The sequence below is a fragment of the Bufo gargarizans genome, chromosome 9, assembly GCF_014858855.1.
Source record: "Bufo gargarizans isolate SCDJY-AF-19 chromosome 9, ASM1485885v1, whole genome shotgun sequence".
Taxonomy (NCBI): Eukaryota; Metazoa; Chordata; class Amphibia; order Anura; family Bufonidae; genus Bufo; species Bufo gargarizans.
Genome location: NC_058088.1, coordinates 179,764,534 through 179,782,801, shown reverse-complemented (window position 1 = coordinate 179,782,801; position 18,268 = coordinate 179,764,534). Strand labels below are relative to the sequence as shown.

Below are 18,268 nucleotides of genomic sequence, written 5' to 3'. Positions count from 1 at the left end.
CTGTGATATGGAAGGCTGATTATATTCACCCCGCTGTTTCCTGTTGGGCCATGTTCACACATCCGGGATTCTGCCTAGACTAAATGGGTTGTTCCTCCTTAGCACCGATCCTCAGGATAGGTGACAAGTGTCTGATTGGCGGGGTGCCGACCACTAGGTTCCCGACCGATCACAAGAACTGGGTTCCTGAGTGTAAGGCTACATGCACACGAACGTTTTTGTTTCCGTGTCCGTTAATTTTATTTTTTTTGTTTTTTGCCTCATGCACACGACAGTATTTTTTCACGGTCCGCAAAACGGGGTTCCGTGATCCGTTTCCGTTTTTGTTTCCGTGTGTCTTGCTTGATTTTTGGAGGATCACCAGACATGAAGGAAAATGATAGGAAAAAAAACAGACACGGATCACGGACGCGGATGACAATCTTGTGTGCATCCTTGTTTTTTCACGGACCGTTGTCCAAGAAAAAAATAGGACAGGTCCTATTTTTTTCACGGACTGGAAACACGGATCATGGATGCGGATGACAAACGGTGCATTTTCCGAATTTTCCATGGACCCATTGAAAGTCAATGGGTCCGCAGAAAATTGCGGAAAACGGAACAACGGACACGGGACACAACAACGGTCGTGTGCATGAGGCATTAACCGTGTGCTGTCCGCATTAGTATGTCCGTTCCGTTGCCCCGCAAAAAAAATTGTGCATGTCCTATTTTTTTCTAGCTTGCGGACAAGGATAGGCATTATTACAATGGATCCGCAAAAAAAAAAAACAGAACCGCAAAATAACGGATGCCATACGGAACGTCATCCGTCTTTTTTGCGGACCACAAAACACATACGGTCGTGCTGCATTCACATTCGGCCTTTTGGAGACGGCAGAGCTCTGGACCCGGCAGAGCTCATAGAGCTGATGCTCGTCTGCCGATCCGTGCAGAACATTGCTGCGGATTTTAGAATTCACAGCGGGTTTTTCATTGTACAAAAAGGCACAAATTAGCTTCATTACAAGGGTTGTCTGGCCTACAAGCTGACAACCCCAATGGTTGGAACCTGTTCACAGCCCCGCCATTCCCTGCCGCTTCCAGTCCCCACTGGACCATAAGTGGCTTGGTCCCGTGGCGCCTCCAGCCTCAGCTGGTCACAGTGCTGGAACCGGCCATTCTAGCACGTGACTATTGAGGTAAGTGATTGGCCAAACCCATCACGGGACCAAGCCACTTTCGGACAGGTTCCCTTCATTGAAGTTTTTGGCTTGTAGGCTGGACAACCCCTTTAATAGGCTCATGCACACAAAAGTTTGTGCCTCGTGCCCGTATTGTGGCCCTCAATATACGGGCACCAGCCGCGTGTGCTCCATGTGGATGCAGACCCATTCAAGATACGGAGTGGAAGAACGTTTCTGTGGGATTTCGGTCCGTGCTTTTTTTTTTTTGCGAGGTGGACTGAATCTTGTGGATCGTGGACCCATTCAAGAGAATGGGTCTGCATCCCCAAACAGCAGGCACATGGCCAGTGCTCGTGCATTACAGACCGCTATTTGCGGTTTGTCGCACATGTTCGTGTGCCATGAGCCCTTACAATGAGGATGGAGGCTTCAGATTTCTGCTGTGCATTTTTTTTAAAAAACTCCACGGTGGATTTGCCTTTGGCGTATCTGTGCTATGTGAACATGACCTTATGTGAATGTGCGCAAATAGTAACTCCTCACCAACCCCTCCGCCCTCTTCATTCCTAAACATTGGGCGCTACCGCTTGTTGATCCTCAGCATGAAATGGGGGCACTTAATATGTTTGCCCTCTAACATGGGTCATAGAAGGGGCACCGTCCATCTTATCCACTAAATGCAGGAGCCCCTGAAGTAAAGGAGGGCCGATCGGGAATTGGCCATACCTGTTAAGAGAGGTGTGCACCGGACGTCCTGTCTTTTTGGGAGTTAGGCCTCTTGCATACGAACGTATTTTCATTCCGTGTCCGTTCCAGTTTCAATTTCAATGGGTCCGCAAAAAAAACGGAAGGTACTCTGTGTGCATTCCGTTTCCGTATTTGGGTTCCGCAAAAAAATAGAACATGCCTTATTATTGTCCGCATCACGGACAAGGATAGGACTGTTCTATGAAGGGCCAGCTGTTCCGTTCCGCAAAGTACAGAATGCACAGGGATGTCATCCGTATTTTTGCAGACCGCAAAATACATACGGTCGTGTGCACGAGGCCTTTACTGTAGATTAGCGATCCCAGTGAATATATATTATATTTGATAATGGTCGATGTAATATACATTAGACTCTAATGTACCGGCTTTCCGGTTCTACATTATCCAGAACGACTGCTCTTAAAATTTAGTCTCCCGCAGTCATGTTTTAATGTTCGTCCTCCTGGCTTTTTTGGATCTCGTTCAGCTGCACCTTCCATTGTGATGGATACGCCAATGGGGTTGTGGTCTCTGCTGGAGTTCCCATCCCCCACCTCAAGTTTGCTGCTCTTCATAAGTTGCGAATCCTATTTAAGTGACCACTGGAAACCTTAGCCCCCTATGAATAATGGATGGCGGGTCCCACTGGCAGCGTGAAGCGGGGGCTACAGGTGTGCGACATTGCATTATTTATCTCCACGCCAGCAGGAAAACAGGTCAGAGCATCCTGAGCGTTCATTATCCCTGTGGGCAGATGGCAATCAGTCAGTTATCAGCCGGCTGGTGTGACCCTGAATTGATTTACCTGATCGGCTGATTATGTCTGGAACAGAGGGAGCAAGGGCGGAACCTTCAGGCATCAGTAAAACCATATCATGGCTACTTAAAGGGTTATCTAAAAAAATGAAATGAAACTGTACATGACAATCTCTTTCTAACAAAGCTAGAACCAGCCATGGACCTCACATGGATCCAGAGATCTCATTCATTGTTCCAATTGCTTTGCTAGATTTATATCAGGGGATGTGTCCTTTCTGCTGTAGCTCATGGGGGTGGGGGTGGGGGTGGGGGGGGGCTTAGGTTGTCCTTTCTACTGCAGCTTTCTCCCCATTACAGCTCAGGAGGCAGTTGAAGGATTAAACTGAGCATGTGCGTCCACCTCAGCAAGGGACACCGTATTAAGAAAAAGAAGAAACAGCAGGTGGCGCTATACAGATATCTTTTATTGAATAACTTAGTGGCTATACTAAATTTTGAATCGCATGCAATTACAAAAATATTCAGATCCAGGTGCTGGTTTGAAAGCTGCAGAATATTTTTCATAGCAACCACGTTGAACATAGTGTCTGCAGGTTATAGAGCAGGAGGAGCCGAGTGATTTATTCACTGAACTCCCTGCTCATTTTATACATGGGAGTCCTGGGGGAAGTCCTATAACTGACTGACGGCTATTTATGTATACACTGTCATACAGGAGAAGCTTTCAATCACTGATAGGACTGCCCACTGGACTCCCAAGCATAGAAAAAGCATGGATTTCACAGATTGGACCGCCCACTGGACTCCTGAGCATAAAATAAACAGGGATTTTACTGATAGGACCACCCACTGGACTCCAGAGCATTAAAAAAGCAGGGATTTTACTGATAGGACCGCCCACTGGACTCCTAAGCATAGAAAAATCAGGGATTTCACTGATACGACCGCCCACTGGACTCCCAAGCATAGAAAAAGCAGGGGTTTCACTGATGGGTCCGCCCACTGGACTCCCAAGCATAGAAAAAGCAGGGATTTCACTGATAGGACCGGCCACTGGACTCCCAAGCTAGAAAAAGCAGGGATTTCACTGATAGGACCACCCACTGGACTCCCAAGCATAGAAAAAGCAGGGATTTCACTGATAGGACCGCCCACTGGACTCCTGAGCATAGAAAAAGCAGGGATTTCACTGATACGACCGCCCACTGGACTCCCAAGCATAGAAAAAGCATGGATTTCACTGATTGGACTGCCCACTGGACTCCTGAGCATAGAATAAACAGGGATTTTACTGATAGGACCACCCACTGGACTCCAGAGCATAGAAAAAGCAGGGATTTCACTGATAGGACCGCCCACTGGACTCCCAAGCATAGAATAAACAGGGATTTTACTGATAGGGCCGCCCACTGGACTCAGAAGCATAGAATAAACAGGGATTTCATTGATAGGGCTGCCCACTGGACTCGCAAGCATAGATAAAGCAGGTATTTCACTGATAGGACCGCCCACTGGACTCCAGAGCATAGAAAAAGCAGGGATTTCACTGATAGGACCGCCCACTGGACTCCCAAGCATAAAAAGAAAGCAGGGATTTCATCGAATGTAATACAGGTTATACTGAATCTTTTCCCACAAACTATATATGAATCTGCTCAGCTCTTCCCGCTCTATTACAAGGTGCCCATAAATTACACAGTACTTCCAAGGCAACAGGTTCCCTTTAGAAATGCTTCTAAGCCGTCTTACAAGGTGGCAGGTATTGATGGCCTGGATATATAAATCTGCATTTTATTAACCTGGCTGCTCTTATTGATTAGGACGATGATAGGACTTAACCACTTACCTAACGTCTTCAGCTATATACGGTGTAAATAATTGAGCACGTACACAATGGGAAATGCTTTATGTACTGTGTGCGTGCGGATATATGGACTCTGCTCTCGGTAGAAAACACCGTTTGGTGGAAATGGAAGGAGGATCTGTCATAAATACATATATAAGTTCCTCATAAAACAACAATTCAGGAGCACATTTTTTACTACTTTGTGCATTCTTCCGTTATTCCTCCTTGAAATCTGTGAATAGATTGAGGGTTACCACTCGTTTGGAGAATGGGAGTTTCTACCTACAGAATATGAGCACTAATTGGACAGTGTCTATGGGGGTGCACTGCATTAGTAAGGGGAATGGTAACGCCCAAGTGTCACCCTTTTTTATACATTTCCAGGAGGAATAAGGAGGAACCGTACCATGGGTAGTTCTGTTGCACAGGGAATGCAATTATTCATTAAAACAGACACAACAGGAGGGTGAGTTTAAAGGGCATCTGTCAGCAGTTTTGCACCTATGACACTGGCTGACCTGTTACATGTGCACTTGGCAGCTGAAGACATCTGTGTTGGTCCCATGTTCATATGTGCCCGCATTGCTGAGAAAAATGATGTTTTACTATATGCAAATGAGCCTCTAGGAGCAACGGGGGCGTCGCCATTACACCTAGAGGTTCTGCTCTCTGTGCAACTGCCACAATCTCTCTGCTTGATTGACAGGGCCAGAGGTGATGACTTTTTTTGCTGCCTGGCCCTGTCAATCAAGGTGCAGAGGACACAGCAGTTGCAGAGAGAGCAGAGCCTCTAGGTGTAATGGCAACGCCTCCGTTGCTCCTAGAGGCTCATTTGCATATAGTAAAACATAATTTTTCTCAGTAATGTGGACACATATGAACATGGGCCCAACACAGATGTCTTCAGCTGCCAAGCGCACATGTAACAGGTCAGCCAGTGTCCTAGGTACAAAACTGCTGACAGATGCCCCTTAAAGGGGTTTTCTGAGAGTTTCGATATTGATGACTTGTCCTCAGGATAGTTTTGTTATAAAAGAAAGCTGGTGCTCATGAAGGACTTGTCCGTCATCTGATACATATGCAATCCAGACCATCCAATGCTCCTCACACACGGTGGGCACAGATTAGTCGTTAAGTAAGGTCCATAAAGGACCAAAACATCCGCTCTGATATATTCAGTGGGTTCTTTGTAAATGATATTATATCACATGTATCTGGATCTTCACTTGGATGTATGATCTTCTTTATTAAAATATAAACTGATTGCATCGCAAATGTGGAGCGCCATGATTTTCTGATTCTGTAGGTCCTCAAAATCAGATCAGTGGGGGTTCAACTCCGGGCAATGCCACCGATTAGCTGTTTGAGGAGACTGTGGCTCTCTGGTGAGCGCTGCAGCCCCCTCATGTCTTACCAAGCACAGTGCCACACATTGTATAGTGGCTGGGCTTGGTATTGCAGATCAGGCCCATTCAATTGAATGGGACTGAGTTGTGCTTAGTTCCCATTGAAGCTAAATGTGACGTCAGTGGCCTAGGAAGGATTCGCGGCACTCCGCTGGATAGGTCATCAGTATTAAACTCCTCGAAAACCCCTTTAACTACAAAGACTGTCCATAAAGGGTTAAAACGCCTATAGACTGCTCCCACTATGCACCCTCTGGATTGAGGATCAGTGCATGGCTTATGCCCACCCCCCCAGGCTAAAGGATATGTGCAATACTAGGGATCCCATGTCAATATCTGGCTAAGCCATGGACATCACCATTGGTTGACATGAATGCCGATTCCACAAGCCCATGTAGATCCGTCATGACCGAATGTTGGAGTCGGGAGCCATCTTTAAGCCCTTCCATCAGCAATTCATACAATAGGTTATCATTTTGTTGATTGGCCATTCTCTTCATTTCAGTTTACAGAGGAGAAGTTGGGTTCGGCAGAGAAGACGGAGTTGGACGCTCACTTCGAGAACCTCTTGTCCAGAGCCGACGGTACAAAGAACTGGACCGAGAAGATCCTACGTCAGACCGAGGTCCTCTTGCAGCCCAACCCCAGTGAGTAGATGAATAAATAGGGCTAATGTAAAGAAAGAATGGAAATCCAGAAGAAAGACGCACTGTGTGTTGTCCTTCCTGTAGGTGCTCGAGTAGAAGAGTTTTTATATGAAAAATTGGACCGGAAGATTCCCTCTCGGGTGACTAATGGGGAGTTATTGGGCCAGTACATGACCGAAGCAGCCAATGACTTTGGACCCAGCTCTCCTTATGGTGAGTTTTATAGAATAACTGCAGTTTCTTCCATATAAAAAAAAAATTATAATAAATTAACACTTTCAGTGTCGTAATGAAGCCTGGACTAGGGGGCAATTTATGCACATGGGTAAAGAATTGGTGACACGACAGAAAACATCAGTCCTTGTAAATAGGACATACTCAAAATGGGCTAAAGGGGTTGTCCACTTTCCCATATTGATGATAGGTCATCAATATCAGATTGGCGGGGTCCGGCTCCTGGCACCTTCACCGCTCAGCTGTTTGAAGAGACAGTGGCGCTTGTGTGTGCGCTGCGTTCTCTTCAATGTTTACCTGCAAACTTTCAACATCGCAGTGCAGTGTAATTACAACTGCTCCAACCCTGGCCGGAGCAGCTGTAGTTACACTGCACCACCAGCGCAATGTCGACAGCGTGCAGGTAGACAATGAAGAGAACGCAGCGCTCGCACAAGCACCTCAGTCTCTTCATACATTAGCCTGGAATCGGACCCTCACCTATCACATAATGATGACGTATCCTGAGGATAGGTAAACAATATAGGAAAAGCAGACCACTCATTTAAAACCAAGCTTGATTGTCAAATACCTGGCAACATGGGCAAGAAAGTGGCGGGTGAATTTTAGTGTTCAGAAAAAAGTAATGCACCGGGGGACCACGGTAATCGTATGGCTGCGTACATATAGAATAGAATAAAACTGGCGGCAACAGAACAAGAAAAGGACATGGGTAATGTGGTAAGCAGAAGTACTTAATGTCAGGCAGCAGCTGCAAAAACTAATAAGATTTTCGGGTGATCCTAGAGGACTATTTGCAAAGCGCCATCTTGTGGAAGAAAGGTGATTTAGACATCAATATAGGTGGAGCCGTTACACTGTGGAACGTCCTACCTAGGGTTGCATCGGGTGCCGAATTATCGATACTTTTGTACCGGGATTTGCCTTTTACCGATACTAGGCCGCTCTACTAGTATCAGAGAACATGGCACGCGCCATGTTCTCCTCAGCAGCACAGTGGAGAAGGAGTCTCTCCCTCTATGCCGCTGCCACCAATCACGATAGAGAGGGGCGGAGGAGGGGAGGGGCTGTGGCCACTGCACCACCAATGAGGATAGAGAGGGGCGGAAGAGGGGCTGTGGCCACTGCGCCACCAATGAGGGAGGGGGAGGGGCTGTGGCCACTGCGCCACCAATGAAGATAACTAACGTTTAATATAAATACAGGAGGCGGGTGTCGGCGGCAGAATCACATAGCCTGCACCCGACCTCTATGACAGGTGCGGCACCTGGATACTCTTTTTTCAGTCCCTGCCACCCACACAATGAATACTGGCTTGGGCTACAGGGACGGAAGAGGCCTGCACAGTGCTGCAAATTACCACTGGACCCTGCACTGACTGTAGCCGGACTCCCGCTGTAACTGTCCAATCGGAGATAACTCTGATGCTGGCCGCTTACTGGTAACTCCCTAGATGCCGTGATCAATAGCGACAGCTGCATCTAGGCAATTACACAGGGGCTCCATCTGCGCCCCGGGATACACAATTGTGGGGTGTCGATACATTGCCATGGTAGTTGGGGGCCTAACAAAGGTCCCTAGGCCTGCCATAACTGTATGAGCATTACACTGTGCCACAGGCACCGCCTCAGACATACTGTCACTGTAAGTGATGGGCTATAATGCAGTTGTATACAAAGTACAGTTTACCACTGCATTGTAACCATGTTTTCCATTATAAAAATGTTTTTATTTTTATAAATGTGGTTGAAAAAAAAACGACACACATCTATGGTATCGCACTGTGTTCGCCCCTGAACAACGTAAAAAAAAAAAAAAATGCAAAGCAAAATGGAATTGTCCCCCTCCCCCCCCCCAAAAATAAATAAAAATAAATGTTAGGGCTCATGTACACAACTGTATGTATTTTGCAGTCTGCAAAAAACGGATCCACAAAAAATACGGATGATGCCCATGTGCATGCCGTATTTTGTTGAATGTAACAGCCGTCCCCTAATGGAACAGTCCTATCATTGTCCGTAATGCGGACAATAATAGGACATGTTCTATTTTTTTTTTGCGGAACGGGCATACGGAAACAGAATGCACACGGAGTAACTTCCATTTTTTGGGCGGACCCATTGAAATGAATGGTTCCGTATACAGTCTACAAAAAAAAAACGGAAAGAAAATAAGTTTGTGTTCATGAGCCCTTAATCAGTAAGTCCCATGTACACCAAAATGGTAACAATGAAACCACAACTCATCTCGCTCTGACTGTTTGTTAGAATGTGAGGACATTACATTTTTTATTTTTGTGCAAAAGTAGTAAAAAAAAACATATGAAACTATACGTATTTAGTATCGATATAACCGTAATGGCGGATATAATAAAAGTAACATGCTAATTATGTTGTGAATGCCATAAATTCTAAGTGCAAAAAAAAACAATAGTTGAATTGTTTTTGTTTTTTTCTTTTTAGATTACCACATGATTAAAAAATAATAATAAAAGTAAATCAATAAGTTATATGTACACCAAAAGGGTGTCTCTAAAATTGGGCAGAAAAATAAAAGTAACCACCAGAAAAAAAAAATACTTGAGAAAAATCGATAATTGTCCTTAAATTAAAAATAATCAAGATTCTTTTTTTTGGGCAAAATCACCCATCTGTATATGCCAGAGTATATAATAGGTAAAAAAAAAAAAAAAGAAAAGATGGAAAACATTTTTTAATGAAACACTTTTTATTTTATTTAACATAACATAGCCCCCATAATCATCACACTTTGTATTATAACTATATATACTTATTGTAGGGCCGCAATGAACACATTTCTTTTTAATTTTTAATTATTTTTTTTTAAATGGTGGCTATCATCATTTATTTTAGCAACCGGTCCCCTTATCAAAACTCTGGGCCACTCTCTAAAACTGACCCAGCAGTTCTGCTGAAACCCTTTATTAAACACTTCCAGTTCACCACACAGGGCAAGGCGAGGAGTCCTGATATTCATGAGGACTCTTTCCGCTGATTTACATATTGTATGCTATGGAGATGAGGAGCAGGTGCCTGGTATTCTGCTTCTGGTCTCCTTATAGTCCTGCTTTATAGAGGATGTCCTGGAAGGGTGTGCCAGGTATTCTGCTTCTGGTCTCCTTATAGTCCTGCTTTAGAGGATGTCCTGGAAGGGTGTGCCTGGTATTCTGCTTCTGGTCTCCTTATAGACCTGCTTTATAGAGGATGTCCTGGAAGGGTGTGCCTGTTATTCTGCTTCTGGTCTCCTTATAATTCTGCTTTATAGAGGATGTCCTGGAAGGGTGTGCCTGTTATTCTGCTTCTGGTCTCCTTATAGTCCTGCTTTAGAGGATGTCATGGGAGGGTGTGCCTGTTATTCTGCTTCTGGTCTCCTTATAGTCCTGCTTTAGAGGATGTCATGGAAGGGTGTGCCTGTTATTCTGCTTCTGGTCTCCTTATAGTCCTGCTTTAGAGGATGTCCTGGAAGTGTGTGCCTGGTATTCTGCTTCTGGTCTCCTTATAGTCCTGCTTTATAGAGGATGTCCTGGAAGGGTGTGCCTGGTATTCTGCTTCTGGTCTCCTTATAGTCCTGCTTTATAGAGGATGTCCTGGAAGGGTGTGCCTGGTATTCTGCTTCTGGTCTCCTTATAGTCCTGCTTTATAGAGGATGTCCTGGAAGGGTGTGCCAGGTATTCTGCTTCTGGTCTCCTTATAAACCTGCTTTACAGAGGATGTCCTGGAAGGGTGTGCCAGGTATTCTGCTTCTGGTCTCCTTATAGACCTGCTTTAGAGGATGTCCTGGGAGGGTGTGCCTGGTATTCTGCTTCTGGTCTCCTTATAGTCCTGCTTTATAGAGGATGTCCTGGAAGGGTGTGCCTGGTATTCTGCTTCTGGTCTCCTTATAGTCCTGCTTTATAGAGGATGTCCTGGAAGGGTGTGCCTGTTATTCTGCTTCTGGTCTCCTTATAGACCTGCTTTACAGAGGATGTCCTGGAAGGGGGTGCCTGGTATTCTGCTTCTGGTCTCCTTATAGTCCTGCTTTATAGAGGATGTCCTGGAAGGGTGTACCTGGTATTCTGCTTCTGGTCTCCTTATAGTCCTGCTTTATAGAGGATGTCCTGGAAGGGTGTGCCAAGTATTCTGCTTCTGGTCTCCTTATAGACCTGCTTTACAGAGGATGTCCTGGAAGGGTGTGCCTGGTATTCTGCTTCTGGTCTCCTTATAGTCCTGCTTTATAGAGGATGTCCTGGAAGGGTGTGCCTGGTATTCTGCTTCTGGTCTCCTTATAGTCCTGCTTTATAGAGGATGTCCTGGAAGGGTGTGCCAAGTATTCTGCTTCTGGTCTCCTTATAGACCTGCTTTACAGAGGATGTCCTGGAAGGGTGTGCCTGGTATTCTGCTTCTGGTCTCCTTATAGTCCTGCTTTACAGAGGATGTCCTGGAAGTGTGTGCCTGGTATTCTGCTTCTGGTCTCCTTATAGTCCTGCTTTATAGAGGATGTCCTGGAAGTGTGTGCCAGGTATTCTGCTTCTGGTATCCTTATAGTCCTGCTTTATAGAGGATGTCCTGGAAGTGTGTGCCAAGTATTCTGCTTCTGGTCTCCTTATAGTCCTGCTTTATAGAGGATGTCCTGGAAGTGTGTGCCAAGTATTCTGCTTCTGGTCTCCTTATAGTCCTGCTTTACAGAGGATGTCCTGGAAGTGTGTGCCAAGTATTCTGCTTCTGGTCTCCTTATAGTCCTGCTTTATAGAGGATGTCCTGGAAGTGTGTGCCAGGTATTCTGCTTCTGGTCTCCTTATAGTCCTGCTTTACAGAGGATGTCCTGGAAGGGTGTGCCTGGTATTCTGCTTCTGGTCTCCTTATAGTCCTGCTTTACAGAGGATGTCCTGGAAGTGTGTGCCAGGTATTCTGCTTCTGGTCTCCTTATAGTCCTGCTTTATAGAGGATGTCCTGGAAGTGTGTGCCAGGTATTCTGCTTCTGGTCTCCTTATAGTCCTGCTTACCTGCAGATGTAGAACGGATATTAGTAGCACTCTCTGCAGAACTTCATTCATGTTCCCTGTGTACATCCATTGTGTTCCCTATAGAATTTAGTGCTATGGATTGACCACATTGTGAATCTTACACGTCACAGGCCAAGATGGAAAATAAAGTGCTGCCAGTCTTTCCACTCCGTATATACAGCGGGCACATTTCCCAGATGTCCTCTTCCCGATACATCTTATGTGATACCAATTCAGTTTCTGGCTCCCGTTGCCTGGCTGATAAAACTGACGGGGCTGTAATTGGAGCCTGCGGGCAGGCTGTGTCTTTGCCTTAATTGCATTGTGCTCTCTCCATGCGCTTGACTGGATTTTAATCTCATTCCGTGTACAGCTAAACAGCATTGTCTCCCCCCATCACACCAGCCTAATTGTACGCTGTTCCCTTCTCAGGGCAAACACTTATCAAGGTCGGGGAGACGCAGAAACGTCTGGGGATTGCAGAACGAGACTTCATCCACTCCTCTTCCATCAACTTCCTGACTCCTCTGCGCAACTTTTGGAAGGAGATTGGAGAACCATTTCTGTAAGTTGTGCTTCATCTGAAAGGGTTTGTCCAGGACTCATGACCTATCCTCAGCCTCTTCTTTGGCCTTTGATGTCACCTCCATTGAAGTGACTGGGATTGAGCCACAATACCAAGTACAGCCTCTATACAATATACAGCACTGTGCTTGGTATTCTGTGAGGAGGTTACAGAGAGAGGCAGACCCCTACTGATCAGATATTGATGATCTGTCTTGAGAATAGGTCATCAATATGCGAGTCCTCGGAAAAACCCTTTAAAGTCATGCTCCATTTCTGGAGGAACTTTTAGCTCTGACAGGGCCTAATGGGCTCTGGTATGTGGCACGTCCGCCATGATGAGCAATCAGCCCCCATAATCGCATTTCTGTGCCAATGAGTATACAGAGGGAGAGTTGCCGTGAAGCGAATGGGGCGGCTGCGGTTGCGACGGCGAGCAGGTAAGCAATGATGAGAAGGCTGCAGTGGCACGGCGCGCACCTTTTCTTCAACCAGCTGATCGGTGGGGCTGCCGGGTGTCTTACCCCTGCCGATCTGATATTGATGACCTATCCTCAGAATAGGCCATCAATAAAAATAACGTGGACAACCCCTTTAATATATAATGCTTCCATATTCCTGTAATAAGGGGACAGCCTGGGAATTAAACGTGGCCCTGGAAAAAACCCTATGTTGTAGGGGGGTCCAAATTGACAGAAGCTGGGTCAACCAAGTAGGCAGGGTCAGGAATACCATAGCACAAAATACCATCCCATCAGAACCATACACCACAGTGCGGCATTACATATTGCCCCAAAAGCTGTCAGTCTGGTCGCCATCAATGGATGCCACCTCCTTCTCCTCCAGCATGGGGCTTAGGAGGTGAGATGCGGGTCATAGCAGTTGTGCGGTCGCTGGCCAAATACGTGAATACCTGATTCTCACAGCGTTAATTACCACTGAGAGCACATTACGTACCCGGCCAGCGGCAAATAGGAGGGCTTGGGTGGCCCCTTGTGCATCGGCCCACTGGGAAATTTCCCAGTAAGGTTTATGGCCAATTCATCCCTAGTAGGGATGAGCGAACTTCAAGTTTCAGGCATATGCTGAATTGCGTTATGGAATCCGATACCACGGACGATAACGCAATTCCATTAAAGGCGTTGATCATCTTCTGGGGGTCTCTCGGCAGACTTGTCATGGCCAGACCTGCAGAGGGAAGCATATTTACCTCCTCCTTCGCTCCACTGCTGCAGCACTTGGGTCTCCCGCCATCCATGTTCTGTTTGCCGCTGCTGCAGTGATCACCTGACCCCCAGATATTATACATCCTTAGCGCCCAATTATTCATCAGCCCCATCACACATCGTTATTTCTTCTTCTGTAACACATGTTCACACTTGTCTGTTTTCCTGACTTTACAGAAGGAGAGGAGAATTCTGCAGAACCGTCGCCTGGATCTAGATGCCTGTAAAGCACGACTGAAGAAGGCTAAAGCAGCGGAGGCGAAAGCCGCGGTAATGTCCCATCTGAGAATCACGTTGCTACATGATGGGGGTAGGGGGTGCATGCATATTGGGGGTTGAAGGCGGCCATCTTTCCATATACTCCTCCCAGTTGACATGTGTCTACCTATTTGCCATCACTATTTTATTTTTTTCTTTACTGTAGCTTTGGGGTTAAGGGGCTTTTAGTAGGATATCTGTGGTGAATGCTCCTATCATTGCGTCGTGTCTGTTCCATTATACACATACCATCACATCAGGCGAGAATTACCCATATCCCAATCTTCATACTACTTCTTTGGTGGTGCCGTGTTTGGCTGCTATTAACGTCCTCCCTTGTTGCGTTCTGTTTGCCCCTCACTAACCTTGTGGTGTTTTGTTTTCTGTTGTGTTTTTTTGTGATTTGCTCAGCTCGAGGGCGATGTGAGTATTTGTCGCTGAGGTCACACTGCGTGATTTCTTCTTTTTGCTTCCTTCTGTCCATCTGTAAACTTTTTTTATTTTCCGCTGCCCTCGTTATCGACCTTGTAGGATTGGGGGTCAGGGTGCGCTGGAGAATAATTATTTGGTGATGTAGAAATGAGGTCACTTGATACCTGCCCCATTAGACCATAAGATGTTATGAGGGGAGGGGGGCACCTGCGTTTGTCCCTCAGCTAATAAGCAGCGACTTCAAGCCCTCTTTACTGGTATTAGCCTGACAGATGTAGCAGAGCCAAGTTTGTCACTTGTCGCAGGATGTGGATTTCTATAGGACTGCAGTTGGAACAGGACAGCTAGCGCCTTGCAACGTCACATCAAGAGGTGCCGAGTGACAAACTCTACTGAAGTGCCTTGACTGGTTCAGCACTGCTACATCTGTTTTCCTAGTATTTTGTATACATCATATATACAATATGTGTATGTATTATCCCCGCTCCTCCGTGCTTGGTCTATCCGGAAGTTTTGACTGGATTTTTGTATAACCAACTGGAATTGAAGATTCTGATTGTGTAGGTGCCAACCGTGCCCGTAATCATGGCAATGAGGATATACCGATTGGAATCCACGTAGTGTCCCTATGACAACACTGAATAGCCAAATTCCGGGGATGAAGGAGTTGTCATTGGGACATAGGCACACGACAGAATCGAAAAAATAAAAAAAGCCCGTATTGAGACATGAGGCACAAATCTCCTCGTGCCTCACTGACTGTGTTATACGTTGCTGTGTAATTCGTTTCCTCTGGTAATGCCCGCCACCAGTTTGTGCCGGATGTCATTAGATTTGCAGAGCACTAGGATCCCCACCTCCTACCTGCTGTGACATTTCCATATCCCTGTGTCGTGCCTCCCTTAATTCTGCTCTTTGCATGTTGCCGGCCTCTCTGCGTTGTGCTTTGAAATTCTGCAGCTCAACTATTTAACTGGACAGGAGATATCTATATGGAATTAGATGCCCCCGGGGACCGCCCGCCGTGCCCGCCTCATCCAGAATGGTTACGTGTAATAGAGTAGATTTATGTTGTGATCCCGGGGTTCATTTAATAAAACTGTCTGTTTTGCAAAGTGTGCTGCCGCTCATAGCAACCAACCAGTCCGGTGCCCACGTCCATTTTCTCTGGCACTTTACCTTTATGGTATCAGAAGCCAAATTTCCCTTGTAAAGTTAACTACTACTTTCTATTAAAGTGGTATTTTTTGTAATTTTCCTATTGATGGCCTATCCTCAGGGTATGTGATCGGTGAGGGTCTGACTCCCGACACCCCCGCCGATTAGCTGTTTGAGGAAGCCGCGGCGCTCATTGGACCACCGCCTCCTCGCAACATACCAAGCACAGCGCCATCCATTTCGTAGTGGCTGTGCTTGGTATCGCAGCTCAGCCCTATTCACTTGAATGGGACTGAGTTGTGCCTAGGCCATATGGCCGATGAGCGTGACATCACGTGGCCTATGAAGCTGGCTAAGTGGTCACCGGAGCGCCGCAGCCCGTTTGTACAGCTGATCGGCGTGGGTGCCAAGAGTCAGACCCTGCCAATCTCATGCTGATGACCTATCCAGAGGATAGGCCATCAATTTAAAAATCACGGAAACCCCTTTAAGTTGCTAAAAATGTGCTCATACTGTCTCTAGCAACCAGTTTGTCTGGTCTCCAGCTCAAAGCTACCTTGACAATGACATACGTACCAAGTTTTAGAAAGCCCCGCCTTGGGAACGTCCCCTGAGTGCCCACTTTTGGGCAGGGTTTTGGAAACCCCACCTTTTTTGAAGATCAATTTATGGTCCTGGCAAAATCTAGACTTTTGGCAAGTAGAGGGCAGAGAATAGGAAAGTAGACTCTTTCTGCCCAAACCAAGATAATACATTCAGGTGGAGAACGACCTTACAATTTTGGACCTCTGGTTGGTTGCTGTGGACAACAAGGCCCCTTTTTTCCCAGTGACTGTTTGGATGAGAAAGACCATTGGGTGTCAAGAATAGAAACTAGTGGAACCTAAAGATGGCGGTATCAACCCTAGCAGCCACTCTGTCCTCCATATTTATAAGAGACATGCGCCATTTGTATTGTTACGGCAGGTAGAAAACGCCAAGAAGAGTGAGCCAGCAATATACAGAATATATTCCTAATGTAGTGTCGGGATCTAGGGCGTGCCCCTTGTTATCGCTGCTCTTTGCCCCCCACCCTTTACCCGTCTGTGTTCATTTTTGTTTTTTTTCATTTGTGTGTTTCTGTTTTCACATTCATGTTCTCCCTGCATGACATGAGCTCTGTTCCCCGCAGGCTTTGCCTGATTTTCAGGAGACCCGACCTCGTAATTACGTACTGTCGGCCAGTGCGTCAGCGGTAAGATCAATCTAAACTCCTCCCCTTTCCTCAGCCCCTCGATTCCTATTAGCACCCCCTGGGATTGAAAAACTGTTTTTCTTTTAGACCGTTTCATAACTGTTCCCCATTTTCTGTGAGTAGTTCAGTAGTAACACTCCAGCCTAATATTGGAGACACCATAATTATATCATAAAATAAGCTGACTAGTCTTAGGACATTGATGGACTTGTTGGGTCTCTATGCTATCTGCACTCCTGGAGGGAGGGGGGTACAGATATCACTGGCAGAAATTAGGAACATCGGTTAGATTCATAGATCAATCCAGTTGTGCTGATTCATGGGAAGAACCTTGTGAGATTATGTGGCCATAAAGAATGATCAGGCACCGTAGGGTCAACATGGTGTCCACATGTTGTCCACGTACACGTGGTCGTTTGTCATGAACCCATGTCTTCGTTCAGTAGTGAAGAACGTCCCAAAAAAACCTTTGTCAATTGGGTTGAGATCATTTTGATCCAGTATGGTCCTTGCCGTTGTGTAGCCCTTGTATCTCTAGATGATGTTAGGGTATGTTCCCACCTCTACTTGACTGATCCGGCAGGCTGTTGCAGCAGAGGACAGCCTGCCGGAGCTTACTAAGTCCTACGTCCATTCACCACCAGAACCCTTTGACTATTATGGGATCAGGCGGGGATCTAGCCGCTTTCCAGCATGAGTGCCAAGTTTTGGCCAGACAAAAAACGCAGCATGCACCAGTTTTTGTCCGTCCAAAACCAAGCACTCATGCTGGAAAGTGTCTGGATCCCATTATAATCAAAGGGGTCTAGCAGAAAACTGCAATATCCAGCTAGGCTGGATCCACAGGCTGTTCCAGTAGCTAAAAGGAGGTGTGAACCTACCCTCCGTCTTGTCACGTTGGCTTGTGTTAGGTTGGTTGAAGGTCTCATGGTCCAACACTTCATTTTGGTGTTATCCCTTCCACAAATACACTGCCACTAACTCCCATCCAGTATTATCTAGGTCCTTATGGAGAAGGCATGATTGTAGAACCATCTCCATGATGCCCTTATGGGGACTGCAAACCTTTAGTTCTACATAGTATGGGAGATCTGTGGGTTAGACATATATGATCTCTCATGGAGGCACCTTGTGGACCTTGCCATGCCCAAATGATGGCAGCTAAGCACATCCAAGTAGGACAGTTACTGGGCAAAACAATGTGAAGGACCTAATTTAAGTGCAAAATAGTAATAATTTGATGGGTTAGGTATTGCATATTTAAGTTAGTATTTGGGGGGTAGACTCAAATCCCTAAGGACCTATGTAAATTATGACATTCCATTGATCAATGCCCCAACTTAACCCTTCCCTTTCCTTCCCATCTGTGAACCATCACTGGCTGTTGTGTTTTGTTGAGTGCCTATGACGTATCTCAGACTCATCTCTCCTGTTACTCTGTGACTGCAGCTTTGGAGTGACGAGGTGGACAAGGTAAGCACACCCAAGACTACGCCGAGGACTAATGTTGTGCCCTATGCTCCTCTGAAAGTGTTTCCTGATTAAAATTGGGCCTCTCGTTCTGTGTCTTCAGAAAATCCCATCACTAC

The 18,268-nt window shown here is 46.1% G+C and overlaps 1 protein-coding gene across 1 annotated transcript in view; it reads left to right on the top strand.

Moving 5' to 3' along the window:
* SH3GLB2 (SH3 domain containing GRB2 like, endophilin B2) overlaps positions 1-18,268 on the top strand; it is a 44,318-nt gene that overhangs the window by 11,925 nt on the left and 14,125 nt on the right. The window contains 7 exon segments of the mRNA XM_044268579.1: positions 6,430-6,571; positions 6,656-6,784; positions 12,240-12,344; positions 12,347-12,372; positions 13,775-13,867; positions 16,617-16,679; positions 18,129-18,152. Coding sequence (XP_044124514.1) covers positions 6,430-6,571; positions 6,656-6,784; positions 12,240-12,344; positions 12,347-12,372; positions 13,775-13,867; positions 16,617-16,679; positions 18,129-18,152 — 582 coding nt within the window.